This window comes from Sparus aurata, chromosome 2 (assembly GCF_900880675.1).
Source record: "Sparus aurata chromosome 2, fSpaAur1.1, whole genome shotgun sequence".
Lineage (NCBI taxonomy): Eukaryota > Metazoa > Chordata > Actinopteri > Spariformes > Sparidae > Sparus > Sparus aurata.
This window is the reverse complement of record NC_044188.1, coordinates 27,089,480-27,110,734: the sequence shown is the minus strand read 5'-3', so window position 1 is coordinate 27,110,734 and position 21,255 is coordinate 27,089,480. Positions and strand designations below refer to the sequence as shown.

The window sequence follows — 21,255 nt, the reverse complement described above, 5'->3', positions numbered from 1 at the left end:
ATATATATATATATATACATATATATATATATATATATATATATATATATATATATATATATATATATATATATAATTTTCATCAATTGAAAATCAGATAGACAGCAATATAGGAAACATAAGCACTGTGTTGTTTTTTTTCCCTTTTAATATTAAAGCAATTAGCCTGAGCAAACACAGTTACAACATCGTGTAGTACTGTCGCGCAGCCATGTATTGTGAGATTTACGCTGATTGGTTAATGGGGAAAATGGAGGTCAGCAGAGTAATGGGAAAATACAAGGCTGATTAAATAACGCTTCAGACTCTTTATCTTATCCCTAATGTTGTCTATGTTTTCTCTGGCATCCACCAGCCTTTGTGGCTTCATTCCAGCTCTTTATTATTCAACATTCTGCTGGCCACTATTTTTGTTTTTATCTAAAAAGGTTTTGCAGGTTGACTGACAATAAATTGTAACCAATTGATGCCTGTATAGAAACTTATCCTCACAGTGCCGCAAGACTAAATATAGACTTCAGAATTATTGCAAGGATGATTTTGTTGCGCAGCAAATAGCAGTTATCACTTTTCAGTTTACGGCATCCTTTCTATTTTATTCTTATCTAGCCCTATTCATTTTTTTAATCCTGTGAAAGAAGGGATATATCTTACATTAATTAACAAACATTAAACATTTTCAGAAATGTCATTCCAAACTTTCAGACAGGAAAGAACAAGGCAGATTTACCTCTGTTCAGTTCAATACCCTTACTGGAGTAATATTTGACTGCATATACTGCAGTAATTTATCCAGTAAAGCTTTTTGCAGTAAAAGACAAACATATGGGTAAGCAACAGGGGAGCATTTGAGTTGATCCTGTCTCCATTTAAAACAAATATTTATACTGTGTATGAATAAATGTGCTTTGGCATGTTTTGCCAGAATTTTGACGTCTTTAAATGTTAAAGCACGCAAACAAATCAAGAATTTCTAAACCTAACTAGACTTAATAGTGAGGCTAAACAAAAAGTTTCTGAAAGAGTTAATAACATTCTTCTGTCACTTGACTTAAATGTTTTTTCATTATTGATATATATATTGTATATAATATATATACAATAAAAGTATCATATTTGAATAAGCATTTGCTTTGTTTTGTAAAAATCTTAATCTGTAAAGAATGTGTTTACCTAACTAAAAGTAGAGGAGTCATAAGAACAATGACGATTTATTCAGTTACAGCAGATTTAATTGAAAAAAGGAATTATACAGAAACTGACATGGTAACTCTGTCAAACTAAGGGTTGATCTGGAGAAGTGTGTGCTGAAGAGGGAGGCTTTCTTGATTTTAAAATTGTGATCTTTAACCCAGAGAAGGTTACACATGACAAATACACAGATGTAGTAAGCAATTGTTTATGGTACATTTGCGATTGATGTTTATAAACTATTTTAAATGGTAAATAAACCACCATACTAAAGACTATACCCATTATTTGGATGGCCCTTATAAAGTTGCAACTGATCTTTATTAACCTTAACATTGCTTGATAAATTATTAATTAACATTGTATTAATTATGGTTTTAATAAAGTGTTCCCGGGTAGGGATAAGTATTCAGATATTTAACTATACAATAAGACTGACATTGTACAGTTTGAGGGATTCACACTTTGTACTAATTGATTAAAACATTGTATGTTTTTTTTCAAAAAGGTTGTGGTATTCTCTGTAATATTCATTAAAAAGATGATTTTTGCTGTGTGCTTGGAATCTCTTGACTGTATGTAAGGAAACTGTCAACAACCTCAGATATCACACTGATGAAGGCACAATATCTGACAACAACTGGCTCATAAATGATGGCGTACTGCAAAAAAGCGTCTTCAAAAGAGCAAATCTCCAGTCTAGTATATCATTGACCATGATTCAAGGAATTCTGCTCTGCAGCTGAAGCAGGTCACCTCATGACCCCTCTGGACACATAGAACATGTCAGTGTAGAAATTCACATTCAGAATAGTTTTGTGTAGAGCGAATGTAAGCTTGCGACGTGGGAGGAGTCCACATGTGAGGTTTGCACATAGCCCGTACTGTCATCGTGGGAAAAGCAACACATGAACAGATAACGCAGAGTTTCCTAAGCAAGAGCTGGCTGTGAGAGGCTGTGAGTGAATCTGCCAAATGCACATGTTGTAATATTATAGGAGGTGATCTTGATATCAAATAACAGGAGTGAACATGGAGCTTCTATGTATGATCTCACCATGAAGCTGTAACTCCCTGTCTGACTTACAGTAACAGTGAAAAATGATCCTATTTCTAAGGCATTAGACCGTAGCTGAAAATAGACAGTATTAAATAAATGTATTAGAAATGTGCTTGATCTTATTCTGTTTTATGTGAAATGACTTTCACAGCAGGCTTTAAAAGCAGGGGTGTGGAAGTACAGTCAACTCTGCAAATAAAAAGTAATTTCACTGAGACAGTAAGCATCAGCGTCAAAATATACTCAAAGTTGCAAAAGTAAAAGAACTCTCACATACTCACCATATAATTTGATTCTAATCATTGATCTATGAACGCGTTCATTAATGCTGCAGCTTTTAACAGCAGAGCACATTTTGAATACTTTATGAACTGGGTAGCTTGTGGATTCTCCTTCAGGGATCCATAAAGTCTTATTTAATTTCATCTTAACCTATAAAAATACATCATCATTTATGCATTTGGTTATATTTTGGATGATTAATCTCAATCTGCACTAGTTGCAGCTATACCTATGAAACAAGCCATGTTGAAATTTTATAAAGTAGTATATTTAATACTTTTTAATGTATGGAAGGAGTCCACTGTACAAGCTGATACATTATCATTTTGTTTGTTTTGATAAAATATTACAACATGTAATGAATGTACTTTTTTTTACAATACATTAGTATAAAATACTGATATGTCTTTAAAAGTCTATCTATCTGATATAGATTAGATCTTTATAATATAATGTGTAATAATTAACATTTCATATGTATTCCAATATAATAAATCTTATCACATTTGATATGTCCAATAACAAATGATATATACTATATGAAATGAATATTTCAGTACATATGAACAATTCTTTCCAACTATTCATCAGCTTAATATGGAACTACATGGTGAAATTATTGTCATAATATTGTTTTATAGACACAAATCATGAAGAAGGACAAAACCACATGTATGGAAAATGAATTCCCATTGCATGAAGGTACATTTACAATATAAACGGTGCAGATTTAAAATAATTAAGTAGCAGAAAATGGAAACACAAAAGTCCAAATACAAGTATCTCAAAGTTGTTCTTAAGTACAGTCTTAATGACTTTATATACAGGATGTTATCTTGTATCTTCATATCTCATAGCTTAATGGCGCTAATATTGGCATTTCCTGCATCATTCTTCCATTTTTAACACTCTCACACTTAGTCATTTACATCCACAACACATCCCCCGCAAACATCACATGGAGGTCAGATAAAAGGAGAGGACTAACAAGGTGAAAGGTGAGGAGAAGTCACATATAAAAGCCAGTTTCTGCTCTGGGTGGATAGTGGCAGCAGGTGAGTGGAAACACACACATACAAACACAGAGAGTGCAAACAAACTGCTCTTACGTGTGCAGGCCTGAGCTGTTACAGTAGACATTTACTGGCTTTTTTATACCCACACTGTCTTGTTGAATAAAACATGTATTCACAAATTAATGTTCTGTTCTCTTCAAAGCTGCAGGACAGTTAAGTATCCCTGACACCAGAGGGTTCTTCCAGGATGCAAACCTCGGTACCTTTGTGCGTTCTCCTCTCACTCCTCTTCTCTGCTCAGGCAGATGTTGTAAATCGTTTTGAGGTCTGTGAACTAATTCCAGTATATTCAAAGAATTCAAGGAAGGTAAAATGTGTATGTGTGTGTAGTTGTTGCATAAGAGATTAAGTTAGGAGTCTGTGTTATTTGCACCAGGATGAGCCAGAGTGCTTGAAGTACTTCTATAAAAACAAGGTGCCAGAGTGGGGGGCGTCTACTCCTGGTGCTGCCCGTCTCTGTCAGCGCTTTGTCAACAGGTAGGAAAACAGTTTACAGATACGTATAAATACATATACATAGCTTGTTTAATGTTTTTTCTTTTTTTTTTTTTAGATTAATTAATCTACTAACCTTCGAAAGTGTTCTATTTTCTGCACTAAACGTACACTTTTCCATTGCAACACTTCTGACACTCCAAATCACTGCATTTCATCTTTGCACCACCAGGTTCCACTTTGCCACCCTGTATGACACCAACCATCGTATCGCTGTCTACTCTGCCTATCATTTCCAGCCCAGCAATGGAGGTGGCAGGGAGAAAAGGTGGTTTGTTGAGCCTCAGGTTGGTGCCACATTTGTGCATGCTGTACACGTACACCCACAGTATTGACATGGTCAAAATCATCAGAATGTGTGGAATACATATTAAAGGAGACATATGGTGCTCATGTTGAGGTTCTTAATGTTATTTTCAGTTACTACTAGAAAAGGTTAACACGCTTTAATGATCAAAAACACCTCAGTTTTTCTCATACTGTCCAGTGTTGCAGCATTCTATTCCCCTCTTCTGAAACACTAACAATCTCAAAGAAGCTGGGTTGAATCAATTCTTATGTGCCAAACTAGCCTCAGTGCATAAATCATGCAACTGTGAGACATGGAGAAATAATGTGATGTCACCAGGTCACACAATTAAAGGTGGGACTAATGATGAGGCTTTTCAGGAGCTTTGTTTTCTGTGAGAGAGAGGAGCTTCAGTTGCAGTGGACTTTGACCTTTTCAACTTTCAAGATCTTTTACAGGCACAAGAACCTCTATGACACACAAAGTATTAGAGCACTTCTCTTTCTGTTAATTTAGTAGTGTTAGAAAAAGCGTTAAAGAGTTTAAAAAAACATGTGCACAATGGATTGATCTCTTTCAGTATATATTGTATGTGGTGTAGGTGCTTATATTCGTCCCAGTGAGAGCTTCTGTACGTCTAAATCAGAGTCTTTGATATGACTTATAGCTTGTGAACATGGCCTGGCAAGCGGAGATGAAGGACGGCTACTGGCTTGGGAGAGACTACCCTGGAATCTACCTGGGGGAGAAACAGGCTCTGAATGAGGACTACACACACTCTGGCTTCGACCGTGGTCACCTCAACCCCAACGGACACCATGCAGGTAATGGAGGTTGAGCATGGGTGGTTTTTAGGGTGAAAGGTCAGTAGGTGGCAGTAGACACCAGATACAGGTGTCAGTGCAGCAGGGTCGATGTTCATTTTCCCAGTGATACAAGGTGTTTAAATCAGTGCTCATTTAATGTATAATAAAATCTGTAGTCTATAGTAAAATTCTTTTACTTTGTCCAGTGAAATTCATATAATAATGTTGTTTGTTTATCAACTGTTGTAGAGACCTCAATAAAGGAAGAAAAAAGAAGAATATATCTATTCCTATCTAATCTAATTCTGTCTATTGATAAACTGTACAAGGCTTTTTCAGTGATCCCAATAGCAGAATAGTCCGATCTGCATCTGGTGCCCTGTGCAGTCTTTCAATTACATATATTTTTTATACTTCTGGATATGATATGTATTTAATTACTCTCGAGTATTGTGTAATGTAAATTTTGATGAAAAGAAAAGAGTAAGATGTCATTTGTAACAGACATTTTAAGAGCCTCTATCTATGTACGAAGGTATTTAAAATACATGGTAACACAAATAAAATACATGGTAACACTTGATATATGTATGGTACAAAAAATGTGAGTTATGGATTAAGAGAGGGGTGTAATGAGCATGTAGTAGCACCGGGATTATGAATTACTAATGACTAAATCATTAGTCACTCTTTTTGTCTGAATGTGATAACAATTGTTTGTACAGAATGTATATATGTATTTTCAAATTAGCAAATTACTTGTATTTAAATTAAATACTTTATATTTTTTTACAATCTCTTTCTGTCTTTCTAAATACAAGCCTACTGAATCTTAATGAAACCTTTAAATTCAAACATTTTTAATCAGTCCGTTACAGATGAGCAGTGGGGGTTTAATTATGGTTTCAGATTTTAGTGGTTTTGTGAGTTGGTTGTTTGTGGTATCTATTGTCAAATCAAAATTAGGGCAGCTATGGGAGGCTCGAGCCAAAGAAATATCTGCAATCTCATCTTGAGTGTCTTAAATCATGATATGGAGCAGCTGTTATGCCAGAGAACATTTGCCCTCACTAAATTACCAATTGCAAAGTTTGTTCTATATTTTTACATTTCACATAGACAAAAGTACAGTATAGTCAAATATACATATTTTCTACTCTTTCTTTTGTGATCGTTAAATAAATATTTCTTCCATGAAGTTAAACCTGAATCTGCGTTCACTAGATATTTTATTGTCTCAAGCATGCTTAGCTCAAGATTAGAATGATATAGTTAATATAAGAAAGCAACGTTTTAAACATGATCTTTAATGCATGTCTCTCTGGCCTTCCACATTTTTAGACTTTTTGAGAGAATCCTTTATTCAAATGTTAAGTATGTAGTAAGCAGATTTCTGGTTTATGTTATGTTTAGGAATTTGTGTCACAGCCGTTATGTACATCATCAGAGATTACATGTAGGATAACCTAATCAGAAACTTTGATCAGCCCAGACTGCATGGGAAAAAATGTGTAATTTGATAATGTTACATTGATTACATTTTTGTATTTTTTAAATGTTTTTATGACCAGTGTTTACGGCATTAGCATAACTCGTAAAAAGCACAAAGTTATATTCCTTTTAAGCGTACTGAAGATGGAAGATGAACATTCTGAGTACGTGCTTCCCTTCTCATTACAAGAGCAAAGTCCTCCTTTGATTTAATAACAGCCACAGCAAAAACACACAAAAAACATCCCACATGCTGCTCTGTAGGATATACACACAGTACACCTGCAGTTTGTGCCAGTGCTGTCTTCGTATGTGACATTTTATTTTAACTGTAAATGCTGAATATGCAAAATGCCTTTTACAACTACATTTACAATGAGACAAAAGAAAAAGGAACATTTGTGGAACTCACGTTTTTGTGGTTTTGTCCATTTTTTTTTGTAAAGTAATCCAAAAGCATTCATATTTACATTCTTTTTATGTTCAGTAATAGAACTATTCAATATGATTTGTATTTGGTAACTGACAACATTTTAAAGTGATCTAACCCAAACCTGAAAAATTATTTTGCTGATATTTTAAAACCCGCTCAAATTGGAATATTCCACTTGCTACAAGACACATCTTTCTCTCTCTCTCTCTCACCCTTTTCAACCCACCCTCTGCATCCTATCAAGCCACATTATAATACATTTCTTTATTTCTTTCCATTCCTCTCTCTTGCAGTCCCTAGCCGTAACGCCACTTTCACCCTGACCAATGTGGTTCCTCAGAACCCCAAACTGAACCAGAATGCCTGGAGGATCCATGAGTCCCAGCTCACCGACCTTTTCCTGGAAAAGTGCTCTACAGCTTTTGTGCTGGTTGGGGCCGTTCCCTCTGCAGACAACTGGATTGTCAAGAACAACGTGAAGCGTGTCAACATCCCAGACTACCTGTGGAACGCCTACTGCTGTGTGGACAACAATGGCACACCCATTGAGGGCGGTGCAGCCACAGCGAGGAACACCGAGGCCAACTGGGTGGAGAAGCTCTCTCTGCAGGAGCTGGGAGAATTCCTGCAGCAGTTCTCCAATTAGCCTGTAGGGGAGCTGTTTTACAATAACTGCAGGGCATAAGTGATAACAGAGGGACGATGGGAAAACAATTTTAGGTGCCATTGCCCTTTAATCTTACATTAAACACAATGAAAAGCCATTAGTCATATTGACTAATACATCCCTTAATATACATCTCATTCAACCACTAATAAATAAATCAAAATAAACAGCAGAGGGATAAAGTGACTGTTTGCTTGTGTATTTTTCATTTCAGTGAGGGAAAATGCCAACAAAAGAAAATAAAAACAAAAAAATAACAGTCCATCCCATTTATTGTAATACAGGATATTAATCATTGCTCAGGTCTCGTTGCTTCAGCCTATACACTCTCTCCCTAACCAGACCTCACTGTCCATCCCACTGAACCCAGAAATTGTGACTTTATTTCACTACTGATGCACTGCAGTCAAACATCTGTAATTCATCAGACAGTCATATTACAATCATTTGTTCATTGAAGTCCCAGCTATTGCATGAGTTATTAGTTTCATCTCCCCTACTTTTACCATGTTTAACCATGTTTTTACTATGTCGAAAAATACATAGCCTATCCTTTTGGTGCTCTTTTCAGAGTGTTGCATCAGTACTTCATTTTCAGATTATTCCACTTGCTTCTTGAGGGAATGGCCAAATCAATAAAAACTTCACCATGTTTTTACTGCTGCCTTGCACCAAGACAGGTTCTCATATAGGATGCACAGACACACACATTGTAACAGTTTGGGTCAATGTTTCTTGGAAGCAGAAGCAATACGTAAGCCCACAAAACACAGCCACACACATCTGGGGTTTCCACAATGCCCGTCATTTATTTCTAACAAATCAACCTTACAAAACCCGGTTGTATGGTTACTGTTTTATCATACATGAACAAAACAGTGGCCACACCTAACCCGTTACACTTGAGTTGAGAGGCAAAAGATAACATGCGTCTGTCCATGGCAACGACGCCACTCGACTGACTCAAGGAAAAACAAGGGTGCTGTCTGGTGATGTTGCTCCTCGCGTAGCTAAGCAACCCAGTTTGTCTTAAAGGTACAATTCACAATTTCATCTTCGACAGCATACACACGAGCGCTAAGGTTAGCTAGTCATTGATGCCCAAATCCCAGGTAGCGTTAAGGGGAGTCACACACTGTTACCACAAAATGTTTTGGAATTAACTCAAAATCTAATACATCTACTCATGTATTGAACTAAATGTTTGTGTTTCATTTGCCTTTTGCTTATGGCCCTGTTGTTTTTTTGTTTTTGTCTCCATGCTGACTGACAGCAGCCTTGGTATTGGTATAACTGTTAATTACTGTTCCACCCATGTTTTCAAAGCTTCCAACGCCCATGCCTTTGTCCCAGTGATGAACACGAGAGGACAACTGGGTGGAGAAGCTCCCTCAGAATAAATATGGGGCATTCCTCCAGCAGTTCTCCAATCAACCAGTAGGAAAGCGGTTTTACACCAACTGCAGGGCATAAGAAGGCCGCATCTTTTACCTGTGACTGTAAAGGCAAATACAAACATAGAAAAATAGTGAACACATAGTTAATCTAATAAACGGAGCCTGCGAGATTTACCACCATTAAGCATAAAGAGGGTATTAACACAGAGAATTAGTAAACATGATCTACAAGGGGAAAAAGTACTAGAGGTAACATATCCTTCATAGAAAGTCCATGATTCACTTTGGTGCTGTGAATTAAAAAGCTTTCACACACGTGGCTGCATGTGATCAGCATGTAGTAGCACTGGGATTAATACAGCATTACCAGAGCAAAAAAGAGTGCAGTTCGTGATTAATCATCAAGACAGCGATAGTATCAGCCTGATAAATATTGTGTCTGTTTAATGGGTTTTTTGTGTTTGCCGAATGATTTGTGTTTAGTGAGCTATAACAATGGTGTCAATCAATCCATTAATTTCTGTATTCCACCCTCTGAAGTGATCATATTCACTGGAAGAGTGAAAAAATATTTTAAAATGGACGTACTGAATTCAAATGATGCATGACTAATTTACAGTATATTACCAACTTGCTCGTTAACTAATAATTATTTCTCTTTATCTAGGCAGACACTGTGCATATTGTGTTAACTTATTCTAAACAAATCAGCCAGTCTGCATCACCAGAACCTACAATTTTCATGCCCATACCGTCTGGATTACAATGTAGAGCTCACACAAACATACGCTAAATACTGACCCCTATGCTGGCCATTCCCTCAGTATTAGTTTAATTGTCACATCCTCCTCATCATCCTCTTGTCTTTTTTCTTTCTTTTTTTTTACCATCTCAATAAATCTAGTTAAAAAGAAAGGAAAACAAAAGGAAAAGAAAGTCAGTTAATTGAATTTCCCACCGAACGGCATCTCTCTCTACACTTTTAAGCAGCAGCAGTGTGAAGTTCAGTCAAACTGGGTCATGGGGTGGTCACTCCAGGGCGGCAGGTTGGAAAGTTTCTCCTCAGTGGCTGTTTCGATGGGCCAACTCCAGGCCTTAAAGAATCCTGCCAGGTTCATCTTCACAATCTGGGAGAAAGTCTCAGCATACAGGTTCATCTTTCCTTTGTTGTCATGGGGAAAGTCGCTCATCTTGTGGTAGGCAGCAAACACCTTCTTAAAGGCATCCCAGCCAAACTTCTCCTGGAGCTACATGGGAGCAGAGAGAAAAATAGGAATATGTGGAAAAATAGCATTGTTGTCTGGTGTGTCATGAGCATTAATGCATCAGTGGGTCGAATTGGGGTGAGACACTTTTAGTCTTGAAATTTGCTTCAAATGTTGTCTGTGGTGTGACATTTCTCTGCAGCAGGGCCGCCCAAAGTGGAGCCTGGGGCCAAAGCTGGAAAGATCTGGCCTTATGATGATCTGCCGGATGTTTCCAGTGCAGATTCAAAAAGTGTGATATTCTTAGAAGACATGAATATTGGTTGAATAAAACATACTGTATGTATGGTTAAGTAATAAATATTTGAATTTTAAATATGTATTGATTTTCTTAATCTGAGTATGGAAGGCAGAGTGAAACTTTGTGCAGGCAGTCAGTCGGTAAAGGGAATTTGGGATCATAGTAGCATTTTGCATATTAACAACACAATACAATGAGTATTTGCTTTTGGCATGTGGTCTACCATTACATTTCAGTTTTTGTCCTCCAAGGGAAATTGTTTGGGCACCCCTCCTCCACAGGATCTAATCTACAGTCATTCTCTCTCACCTGCATATATGTCTCCAGGGCCACAAAGAAGGTCCAACTGTCAAGTTTCCTGCCCCCCTCGACATAGTCCTTTGCTAGTTTGTGGCGACTTTCTTTAGTAATGCCTTGAGCCTGTAATGAACAAGTTGAATTGATGTGATTATAAAGTAATTTCAGGTCAGTGAAAAAACAAATACTTTTCTCACTATAAGCAGCTGTGTGATGTCTAATGACTGCTAAAATCCATGTTAAGACTAGTTTGTTCTTGACAGTGATCTCTTGTTTTGTCAAAAATAAAAATGAAACTAAAATAAATATAAAATTAATATCAAACTTTAATCCAATTCATTCCACCTGTGTCCTGCTGACTCCCAGCACCTCTTCATGCACATACAATGCCCACAGATTGCATGTACACTCTGTGGTGTTTGGTGGAAACTCCCAGCAGCATCTCTGCTGGTTGTGTCCCAGCTCATGGATCGGGCCCCAAATGCCATTAGTCCTTGCATTGTTAACGTTGACCAGTTCATCTGCTGCAGTCTCGTGTATCATGACAGGATAACCTGCATGCATCCAACCTGGATGGAGAAACAAATCTTGAGAGCTCTGTGTCTATGGTTGACAAACATCACATTGTTGTGCAATTAGAGCAAACACATTACGCAGGTCACATATTAGCACATGTTGCTACAAAACTCCTCACTCAATTGATCATTTTAGACTGAACGGTGTCATAATTTGTGATCCTAAAACAGAGGATAGGTAGGATACACATATAAAAGTGCTATGATTTAAGGGTAAGAGCATATAGAGTGCATATAGGTTTGTTCTGGGGGTGGGAGGGAGTCATGCTATGTGGTATCGAGGTGAAGTCTAAACAAGTGACTCTTGAGTCTTTTGTGGAAGATGGCGAGTGACTCTGTTGTCCTGACATTGGTCGGGAGTTCGTTCCACGACAGAGGCACCATAACAGAGAAGAGTTGTGACCTAGCTGAGCGACCTCTGTTGCTGTTGATGGCCTTGAGGTGTCAGCTGGTACCATTGTCTGGAGTTGGAGGTGGGCTGCCACAAGAAGCCAGTGGAGGACATGGAAGAAGGGGGGTCACAAAGGAGAATTTGGGTAGATTGAAATCTAGGCACGCTGCAGTGTTCTGGATAGGCTGCAGTGGTTTAGTCACAGAGGCTGGGAATCCAGCCAAGAGCGGGTTGCAGCAATCTATGTGGGAAATGACCAGCACTTGAACCAGGAGTTGCGTTGCATCCTTTGTGAGGAAAGACTGGCTCCTATGGATGCTCTTGTGATCGTGGGAGTGCAGGATAGTCTGTTGTCGAGGATTACGCCCAAGTTCTTTGCAGTTGATGAAGGCAATACTGTGACTCGACAGTGACTGACAGGTCATTGTGAGGAAAGGAGTTCAGTTTTAAGGAGGTTGAGCTTGAGGTGATGAGCAGTTGTTTAAGCGAAGATGTTTGCCAGACATTCTAAGATGGGCGTTGCAACATGGGTATCGGAGGATGGGGGAAAGGGAGGAACAGTTGGGTGTCGTCTGCATAACAGTGGTAAGAGAATGCATTCGATGTGATTCCAGAGCCTAGTGATCCAGTGTATAGAAAAAAGTCAGTCATGAAGCCTGACTGATTGGGGTCAGAGAGATCGTTTTGTGAAAGATAGGAGGACAGTTGGTTGTAGACGGTCGATTCCAGGGTTTTAGAGAGGAAAGAAACAAGAGATACAGGTTCGAGTTTCGGATGGCTGCTGTGTGATGTCAGAGTCTAGGGCGTCTTTAGGAGTGGCTTTACTATAGCTGTCTTGAAGGCAGCTGGGAAAAAGGCCTTAAGTGAGGGAGGAGTTCATCAGGGTTGTGAGGAATGGCAAGATGTTGTGTGAGATGTCTTTGAGAAGGGAGGAGGGAATCAGGTCAAAGGAAAAGGGTCAATCATGCTAACATCAACAATACCTTTAACACAGGAAGCGGATAAATAATCACTGGCAATAATCATCTAGGCAAGGATAAAGGTACGTCTCTAGCATGAAGCTTTCCAGAGATGCTCAATATGTTGTACATTACAATTTTGATGTCATAGGTGTGGTAACGTATTACTTGACATAGTAAATGTAATTACATTACTGAATATATATTACTTTCAGCAGGAGCTTGCAGTCAGGGAGGGCTTAAGGTTCTAAATGCCACCTTGGTCTCATTGTCTCTCTCTCTCTCTCTCCTAGGCACCACACCTTTACAGGGTCTGGGTTCGTCTTGGTGTTTTCTTTGGCATTCAACAGCAGCTACCACATGCCTCACTCATCCACACACTACATTCACTAGTGATGCCCCGCTACTCTCCACACCTCATGCTTTTTGTAGATAGTTATGATGTTCAAGTTACAATAAAACATTTTCGTTGGCACTTAAATCCTGACTTGTCACCCCTCTTTGTCACATACATTGAGCCAGTTGTGTCGCAAATGAATTTAAAGCTAGCTCTTATAAAGGTTGAATTTACAAAACAATAGCATTATACATCCAATGTCATGTGATGTCCCTGAGAGTCCTGGTGATTTATTTCAAGATACTGCATATAGTATGCACAAAGCAAATAAGAAACAGATGCAGTGTGAAATCCAAACACTTACCATGGGAAATCTGCACATCTGCTACAAAGCGCTCTTTGCGGGGAAATTTGTGTGGTATGACAGCCAGGTCAGCTATGCCCTTCATGATGTCATTCCAGTGTGCCGCCAACTCATCAGGGCGGTCCAGGTTCTGAACAGCTTTCGATGGCACAGTGAGGATGATGTTGTCAAACTCCAACTCGGCCCAGGGAGAAGGAGCTGTGCGCAGCAGCGACCACTCGGCTGCTGTTGTCACACCTGAAAAGAACAGAAGGACAGGTTTTGAATATAGAAAAATGCCTTAAGTCTTCTCTGTTCTTATTGCAGACTTCTTATGACCTAATGTAGCTTACTCCATGCGAAGACACAGATACATCATAAATGCGCATAGTCAACCACCACACACTCACCAGATTTATAATATGGTGCAGGTACAGCCATCTGCACTGTGACCTCTAGGTCCGCCACTTGTGTGTTGGGTGGGGCTACCAGGTAGATGAGTCCCCCCCACAGGTTCCACACCTGCATCATGTTTGAGGTTACAGGAAATTGCTCATGAACATGCTGTGCTCTCAGCAACACCTCATGGTAGAGATGATCTGTTTGACAGCCAATCTGGATCTGAGGAAAGCAAGGAATATGTGTTACTGATTTGAAAACCTGTATGTAAAGTGCAATAATGTTTGTTAGATATAGTTACATGTATGGGTCATAGGCTAGCAAGAAGTGTGGATAAGTGGGGTTGTAAATATATTCTCTGACACATAACAACTAACAGTCATTACCAAGTCCTACTTTTGTCTTAGTCAGGGGATTTATTTTTTTAAGTTGAAAAGACGCAACCTAAATCAGCCTGGTATCTTCAGCATGTTACCTGAACTCAATAAACCCAATGTTTGCAAATATGACATTGTGCACTGTACCTTCCAGTCCTTGTTGACAATCTCTTCTGGTAGGGATATGTAAGTCTTCATACCAGGAGAGAGGTAGAGACCTGTACTGATCCACTCTTCCCCTCCTGAGACACACAACGACAAGATCTTTATGTTGTTGCCACGATAAGGCAGATTAACGCTGGAGTTGGTCAAATCAGAACATTTCGAAATTTCCTATTCGTCTAAACATGAAGAAAACTTCTCTCAAGCCCTCCCTCAAGCGACTCCTCCAAAACACATAAAAACAATGCCGGATTACACAGACGGCACCCCACCGAACGACCCAGTAGCTCCACTCCTGAAGAGATATGTGGGTAGTTTGCAAGGTTCAACAAGCTTTTTGAAGCTTGATGAATCTGCTGCTGCAGCTCATTTGTTCTTTGGATAAGGGAATGTGTGCTTTGGGCTACTGTGTTAGCTTATGGACAACAGGCTCAGAGGCTGTGTACTGTGTTAACTCATCCAGTGACCTAATTTATCATTCACATGAAAGAAAACATCTGATATTATCATTATCAATGTTAAAAAAAAAAAAAGACATGGGTGTTGTCAGTACTCATTGCTGTGAGGTTAGCATGCTAGTATTGGGACATTTTGGATGCATTTTCTCTGCCATTCTTGTACCACTAACTTGCTGTTTGCTTTAGCAGTACATCCATGCTGAGCCCTTTGGAAGATTCCAGTCATGTGCAAATTTATAATTTGATCTGAATAAAATGATAGGATGAGGTTATTAAAGGGCTGCGACAGCCACAGATACCGGATATTTGACTTTATTTTGTCAGAGCCTGTTAAGAGATGTTCTATACATAGGCTATAACAAAAAATGCTTCTAAAATAAATCACGAGACCCAGATAGAAAAAAATGACTTCATTATATTCAGTTGTGCACACAAATTATGTCAGCGGAACAAACACTAAGCTGCAAACACAAAATAACCTTAAAATTCTGTCGTGCTTTAACCCATAAAAGTGTGGTCTGACCTCCTGTTTTTGTATTAATCGTGATTCTGTGGTTGTAGACAACTGGCAACAAGGGGTTATCCTTGATGAGATAGGGCAGGAGGGCATCGGGATCTGGGCAGACCTTGTAGACCTCTGCCGCCACATTGAGGAGCAGGTGGTCTTTGGGAGTCTTCACAGGGCAGCTGCCACACACCTTGAATATGAACGATACATATTTTAAAAAGAGTTTGCTAACAATATCACAGTATTTAAGGCTGAAAAAAAACATCAGCACCTATGTAGACATTTATTAATCATATTTGTGGTTGTTTATATGGCACAATTATTAACGCTAGATAATGTGGTTTTAATTGCTCCTCCAGCTTTTATGTAGAAGGTAACTGAAGCAACTGCAAGAGTCTGCCTCAAAAGCCAAAAACAAAGTGGAGCTTGCTTATTTGAAATTATAACAAGAACTATCATAGACAATAAAGTCATTCACTGCCCACCTGCGGAATGTCCGACTTCTTTATGAGGTCGGTGACGGTGGACACCACCTGTGCGTAGGAGGAGCAATCATGTGCCTCCATGTGCAAGTAGGTGGCACAGTCCGAACCCAGTTTTTTAAGGCACTCCTCCTCATGCTGCGTAAGTTCCTGCCCCTGGGCTACATGACTAGCAAAGCGGTTCAGAAGGTGGCGGAAGTGGTAGGTGTCTTTGATGGCCCGGCTGGGCTCAGGGGCCTCATGGAGACCTCCCCAAATGACGTTGCCCATCACACTAAAGCCCATTTTGTTCAGGATCTTGTTCCCTGAAAGAAAGTGCAAGTATTTTGCCTGGTTTAGAGTATGAGTATTTTGGTGGTGATATATGTCACCTTTTGAAATGTTTTGAGGGTCTCTTATGTCATTAATAATAGTCTGTCTTCTTTCGTTATAACTGCCTTCACCAGAATGTCTTTCATGACTTACTCCAAGCCTGTGTTCTAACTTCCACTCAGTGCTGTGGAAGTCAATATGATGTTGCTGTACCTGCAGTTCAGGTCTGTCTATTGTATGTGTCATTATCCACATGCACTAGAATCAATGTAACTTTGTACTACTTCTCCTGTTTGACTAGTTTGTTGTAGTGTTCTGTCACTGTGCTTGTTTTAATGATGACTTGCTGAGGGACAGTAGGTGAAAATAAGCTTTAAGTTTACTCTGTTACAATACAGCAAACAGTAATAATTATATTTAACATTTAACATGATCCCTTAAAAAAATAAAATAGATACATTATTACAGACTATAACTGAAATTGGCAGAATAGAATGAAACTCTTGTGGCTCATTATCGTACCTGCAAAATCTGTTAATGGGTTTTGCCCAGGGTGTGTCTGTGCCCAGTGCCAGGCATGTCCACCAATCAGCAGGCCTCCTCCTTCTGCTACAAATTCTTGGATTTTCCCAGCTTGATCTCCATTATACAATGAGCACACAAACACACTCAGGTCTTCCCTGAAGTCTGTTGACTCACACTTTAACCCTGACTTGCTAAAGTGTTCCCTGGCTTGGTCGAAGCCTGGCGCTAAGCCAACAACCCCCTGCCGGCCTTCATCCAACCAACGAATTGCATTGATGCAAAATGGAGCCAGTGACTGTGATAATAGTTATCAAAAACAGAAAGCAGTTTGTTAATCATGTGAAAAAGATATGGCATTTTAAGTACATGACCCCTTGTTTAACACACTACAGATAGCAACAGCTGGTGGTCACAAATGAATCAGATGATTTGTTAAGACGTAAATTCACTTGACAAGCCAAAAACAGTTCCCATTTGGTTATTTGATCTAACTGAATTTTCCCAATTGAGCTCCCAGAAAATGTACTGTATATGATTTTTAGAGGGGTAAAAAACAAACAAACAAAAAAAACACAACGTACCTCCCAATTGAAAAGTCCTTCATGTGTGATCACAATAACCCGTCCCTGCCCATAGTAGGCTCCTGCCAAGAATGCTTGTCCACCCTTGGTGGTACAAATTGGGAAGGCTAGCGGGCCATGGACCAGAACCTCAGAAACGGGTGCATCCGCGAGATCAAAGTTTGAGATCCCCTTGAGTAAGAACTCAAAGTCATCCTCAAAATCCTTACCGATTCTAAACATGGAAGAGGAGGGTGAGAGAGAGGTGTCAAGGACGAGCAATACAGTTTATTCTCTTTCATTCTGTCTAAACTGGTGCAACATCAGGGTAGGATGCTACATCGAATGTACCACGTGTCTTGTCTGCTTTTATTGAAAAAGGCATACTTCATGATAAATTATCTTATATTCTAAATGTATGAAAATTAACAGGTTTTTTTAGCAACCCACATATTGGATAAGCTCCAATTCTGGCGCCCTTACTCACCTCTGACCATGTTATTTCTTATAGATGGAGTAACAGAAGCAAGAAGGAAGCACGGAAGGAGGCAAGAGGCGGCGAAAGGGAATTTCCACTTCAGTAAAAGTTGTACCCATCCTTTTTAGGCAGGCTAATGCCGTCTGCAATATTGGTCTGTCCATCAATTGTTTGGTTTGTCCACCACATCCAGACTGGAATATCTCAACCAATATTTGATGGACTGTGATAAATTTTGTGCAGGCTTTTATGGTGATTAGAGGATGAGTCCTGCTGACTTTGGCGACAATCAAGTCAATTTATCAATTTCCTATAACGCCACTATGATGTTGACTTTTTGGTTTTTCGTAAATGTCTTCACCACCATTGCATGGATTGCTACGGCATTTGGTACACACAACTCTGGGACCCTAAAGCTGAATTGCATTGTCTTTGGTGTGGCCTTGACTTTTCATCTAATGCTCTCTGCAGGTCAAAGTTATCTAGTAAAATATCTCAATATTTACTTGACGGAATTTAGTGCAAACCTTTGTGGTTCCAAAGCCCATGAGTCATAATGAGGTTGGCGATTCCATGACAACCCCCCTAGCTCTACCATGAGGATCAGGTTTTGAGCGAGACACATCGATAACTATGGGATGGATCACGATGGAATTTGGTATTGACATATGTACATCATTCAGGATGAACTGTGGAGATGCAACTCAGGGATGCAAAATGTTAGCATGTTAAAATGCATCACTAAGATAGGGATCATGGTAAACATTTGACCTGCTAAAGACCAGTATGTAAGCATTTAAATACAAACATACGGAACCACTGGCATGTCTGTGGAGTCCTCCTGTTGTCCCATGCTTTTGACAGAAAAGCAGCCATTTTACAACTTAAAATCTTTTCATAGAAAGTGCATAGAAAAAAGAATACACTCACACTACAGACATCCAGGATGAAGGGATCTGTGGGTAGACAGGCAGGCACTCTACCTCACCGTGATGGTCAGAAAAGTAGATCCCTGCCACACTAGAAACCTTGTTTCCATCAAACAGCAGCAGCGTGTTCTCCTTAGGATGAGCTCCAGCCCAGCTCCACGCCTGCCCCGCTATCAGCACTCCTCCTCCAGCTTTCATAAACGCCACCAGGTCCTTCACATGTGCACCCACGCTGTAGGCATCAGTCACATACACTCCCACCCCCAGATTTTTACTAAAGGCCCCAACAACTTCAGCTTTGAAGCTGGATCTACTGAGGTTATCAGCAACTGCCCTGACGTTGTTATGTACGCCAACAGACAAGTTGTCAGATCCATCTCCTCGCAGCCAGGTCAGAGCGTTCTCTACCAGAGCAGGAAAGGCGGTCAGGTAGTCCTCATGACCCAGGACCACAATCCTTCCACTGCCGTACAGAGAGGCAGCCATCAGGACCTGGCCTTGGCTGTTCATTGCCAATGGAAAGGCATGGTCTCCAGTCAGAACCAGATCACTGGGAACACTGGGGCCTCGTAGGTCCAGCTCTCTCAGGCCTCTCATCAGAGACAGGTAGGCCGCTTCATGCTGGTTTTGAGTGGGCTGGTTGGGCATGGTGAGAAGGATTGATGCTTTGAAGGACGGGATGACAAGGAAGGTGGAGCAAAAGAAAGCTATGCTGAGTCCAATGTAATCTGCGTTAGAACATTAGGTTCAACAATTGTTATTTCATGGATGTATGCCGTATCAGCCAGGCTGTCCTGCCGGAATAGAAAGAGAGTTGACAGAGGTTAAAACAAAAGATAAAAGTACTGCTGACAGCTTAATCCTTTTGTTACACATCTATATCACTATCGTTTGAAGAACAAGCTGTCGATCTACTAAATCAGCTTCAGAGACAAAAGGTCAGTCCTGTAACAAAGAACAGATAACAAAACCAACATAAAGCAGAGTGTTACATTTTTACCTGATAGTTAAGTTGACTTCCTGCGTGTATAATTGAACAACAGTTTCTCAAGCAGTCAACCCACCAAGAACAGGTTCGGACAGAAGGTATGAGTGAATATAAATTTCTGCGGTTTGCTATAAAAGAGAAGGCGGAGCTTTTTCAGTTGAAAGGGTATGTACAATAAGAGGCGGGACTTGAGCGGGAGGTTACACATCACAACACTCGTCTGCCAACAGTCTGTGTTTGTTTTGATAGACCATAGGTTTTGTATGTGGCTTAAACAGGGATACACCCTGGCAGTGACTGAGAAACCTGTTTGTCCAGATGGTGAGAAGATGATGTTGATGATATACTGACTGTGAAATGTCACATTCATGTTTTTATTTCTTGAGGAGAACTACTAAGCTTTTATGTTGATAAATCTGATACAATATATTCAATAAAGAGACATAAACTCCATGTTTTCATTCATATGATCGTAAAAGAATCACAAGAGATTATCTCTGCTGGTATCTGCACATCTATCAGGTGATTTAACTGTATGCATTTTTCTTGGAAATTAGAAATCTGATACAACAACAGTGAAACCCAAAAGTATTTTGGAGCGCAGTGTGTATCTGCTGCTGGTCTCATGATAATTTGGCTAAAGTACAGGGTAGGTAAAAGTAGGTCTGCATTTTAGCCATTGAATAAAGTGAAACACTTCACCACTTTATAAAAATCTTAAAACAAGAAGACCAAAAATAAATCCCCCTGCTTTTCCTGTGGAGTACAGTTCTATAGTCTACTGTAATATTCACAAATATACAATCTTTGATTAAAAAGGGGAATTGTTTTAGTGTAAAATGTATTCAAATTAAATTGTGTAGTTATATAAAATAAAATACAATAGTAATAACGTCTCATTCTTTCAATCTCATCATCTCCACACAGCATCACAAACACATCTTGCAATCACTAATTTTGTGACGACGAGCAAGAAAATGAGCTTTTTAATACATGCTTAGCTCGTGTTTGCACATGTTTAAAAGTACAGACGTTCATACTATCTATCTGGTTGATGTTTGTGGATTTGTGGCTTCAGTTCTCACTTCAGGTGATGGAAAACCTATTTATGGTTACAGCTGGGAACCAGCTCTTCATTATCTGAGACTAACCATTCATGTATGAGAGGCTCAGAACTGCTGTGTGGGTGAACTGGTAAGGTTACATGTTTGTGGCCTGGTAGTTCTACACTCAACCAAAAGGGGAGCTCTTTGACAACAACTGCAAGACAATAGATTAGGTGAGGGAACAGTGAACAAAATTGTTCAAGTGTTTTTGCCCTGACTTTTCACATTAAAGTTGTATAACCTTGGAAAGTTATTATTCTTCATCCTTCCATGTTGTGCTGTCAATGTGTTCAGTTTGACATGAACATATGGAGTACATTACCACATATTTGACTCTTTGCTTCCCTTGTTATATTTCTCATTCAGGAACAAATGC

General features: G+C 39.4%; 2 protein-coding genes across 2 annotated transcripts; one reads left to right on the top strand and one right to left on the bottom strand.

Moving 5' to 3' along the window:
- Positions 1 to 250: 250 nt before the first annotated feature.
- LOC115596613 (endonuclease domain-containing 1 protein) lies at positions 251 to 10,002 on the top strand. Its single transcript, XM_030441846.1, has 7 exons — positions 251 to 256; positions 3,510 to 3,588; positions 3,752 to 3,816; positions 3,986 to 4,086; positions 4,277 to 4,391; positions 5,061 to 5,217; positions 7,417 to 10,002. The coding sequence occupies exons 1-7, from the start codon at positions 251 to 253 to the stop codon at positions 7,767 to 7,769; spliced, it is 876 nt and encodes a 291-aa protein (XP_030297706.1). The 3' UTR covers positions 7,770 to 10,002.
- A 104-nt stretch (positions 10,003 to 10,106) lies between these two features.
- LOC115569453 (TRPM8 channel-associated factor homolog) lies at positions 10,107 to 19,853 on the bottom strand. The gene is made up of 12 exons (XM_030397460.1): positions 19,786 to 19,853; positions 18,787 to 19,579; positions 17,400 to 17,613; positions 16,816 to 17,113; positions 15,985 to 16,286; positions 15,515 to 15,689; positions 14,519 to 14,613; positions 14,006 to 14,216; positions 13,617 to 13,853; positions 11,336 to 11,559; positions 11,003 to 11,113; positions 10,107 to 10,434 (listed from the first exon to the last, which is right to left on the bottom strand). Exons 2-12 carry the CDS (start codon positions 19,431 to 19,433, stop codon positions 10,192 to 10,194), a joined length of 2,757 nt encoding a protein of 918 aa, XP_030253320.1. The 5' UTR covers positions 19,434 to 19,579; positions 19,786 to 19,853; the 3' UTR covers positions 10,107 to 10,191.
- Between the last annotated feature and the right edge of the window lie 1,402 nt (positions 19,854 to 21,255).

Bases quoted from the DNA above. Each gene is read 5' to 3' on its own strand.
- LOC115596613 (XM_030441846.1), top strand. The intron at 3,589-3,751 runs GTGAGTGGAAAC...TTCTCTTCAAAG, and splicing joins TGGGTGGATAGTGGCAGCAG to CTGCAGGACAGTTAAGTATC. The intron at 3,817-3,985 runs GTGCGTTCTCCT...TATTTGCACCAG, and splicing joins ATGCAAACCTCGGTACCTTT to GATGAGCCAGAGTGCTTGAA.
- LOC115569453 (XM_030397460.1), bottom strand. From the start codon at position 19,433: ATGCCCAACCAGCCCACTCAAAACCAGCATGAAGCGGCCTACCTGTCT. The intron at 15,690-15,984 runs GTGGGCAGTGAA...TTCATATTCAAG, and splicing joins AGAAGTCGGACATTCCGCAG to GTGTGTGGCAGCTGCCCTGT. The intron at 10,435-11,002 runs GTGAGAGAGAAT...GCTCCCATGTAG, and splicing joins CCCTGGAGACATATATGCAG to CTCCAGGAGAAGTTTGGCTG.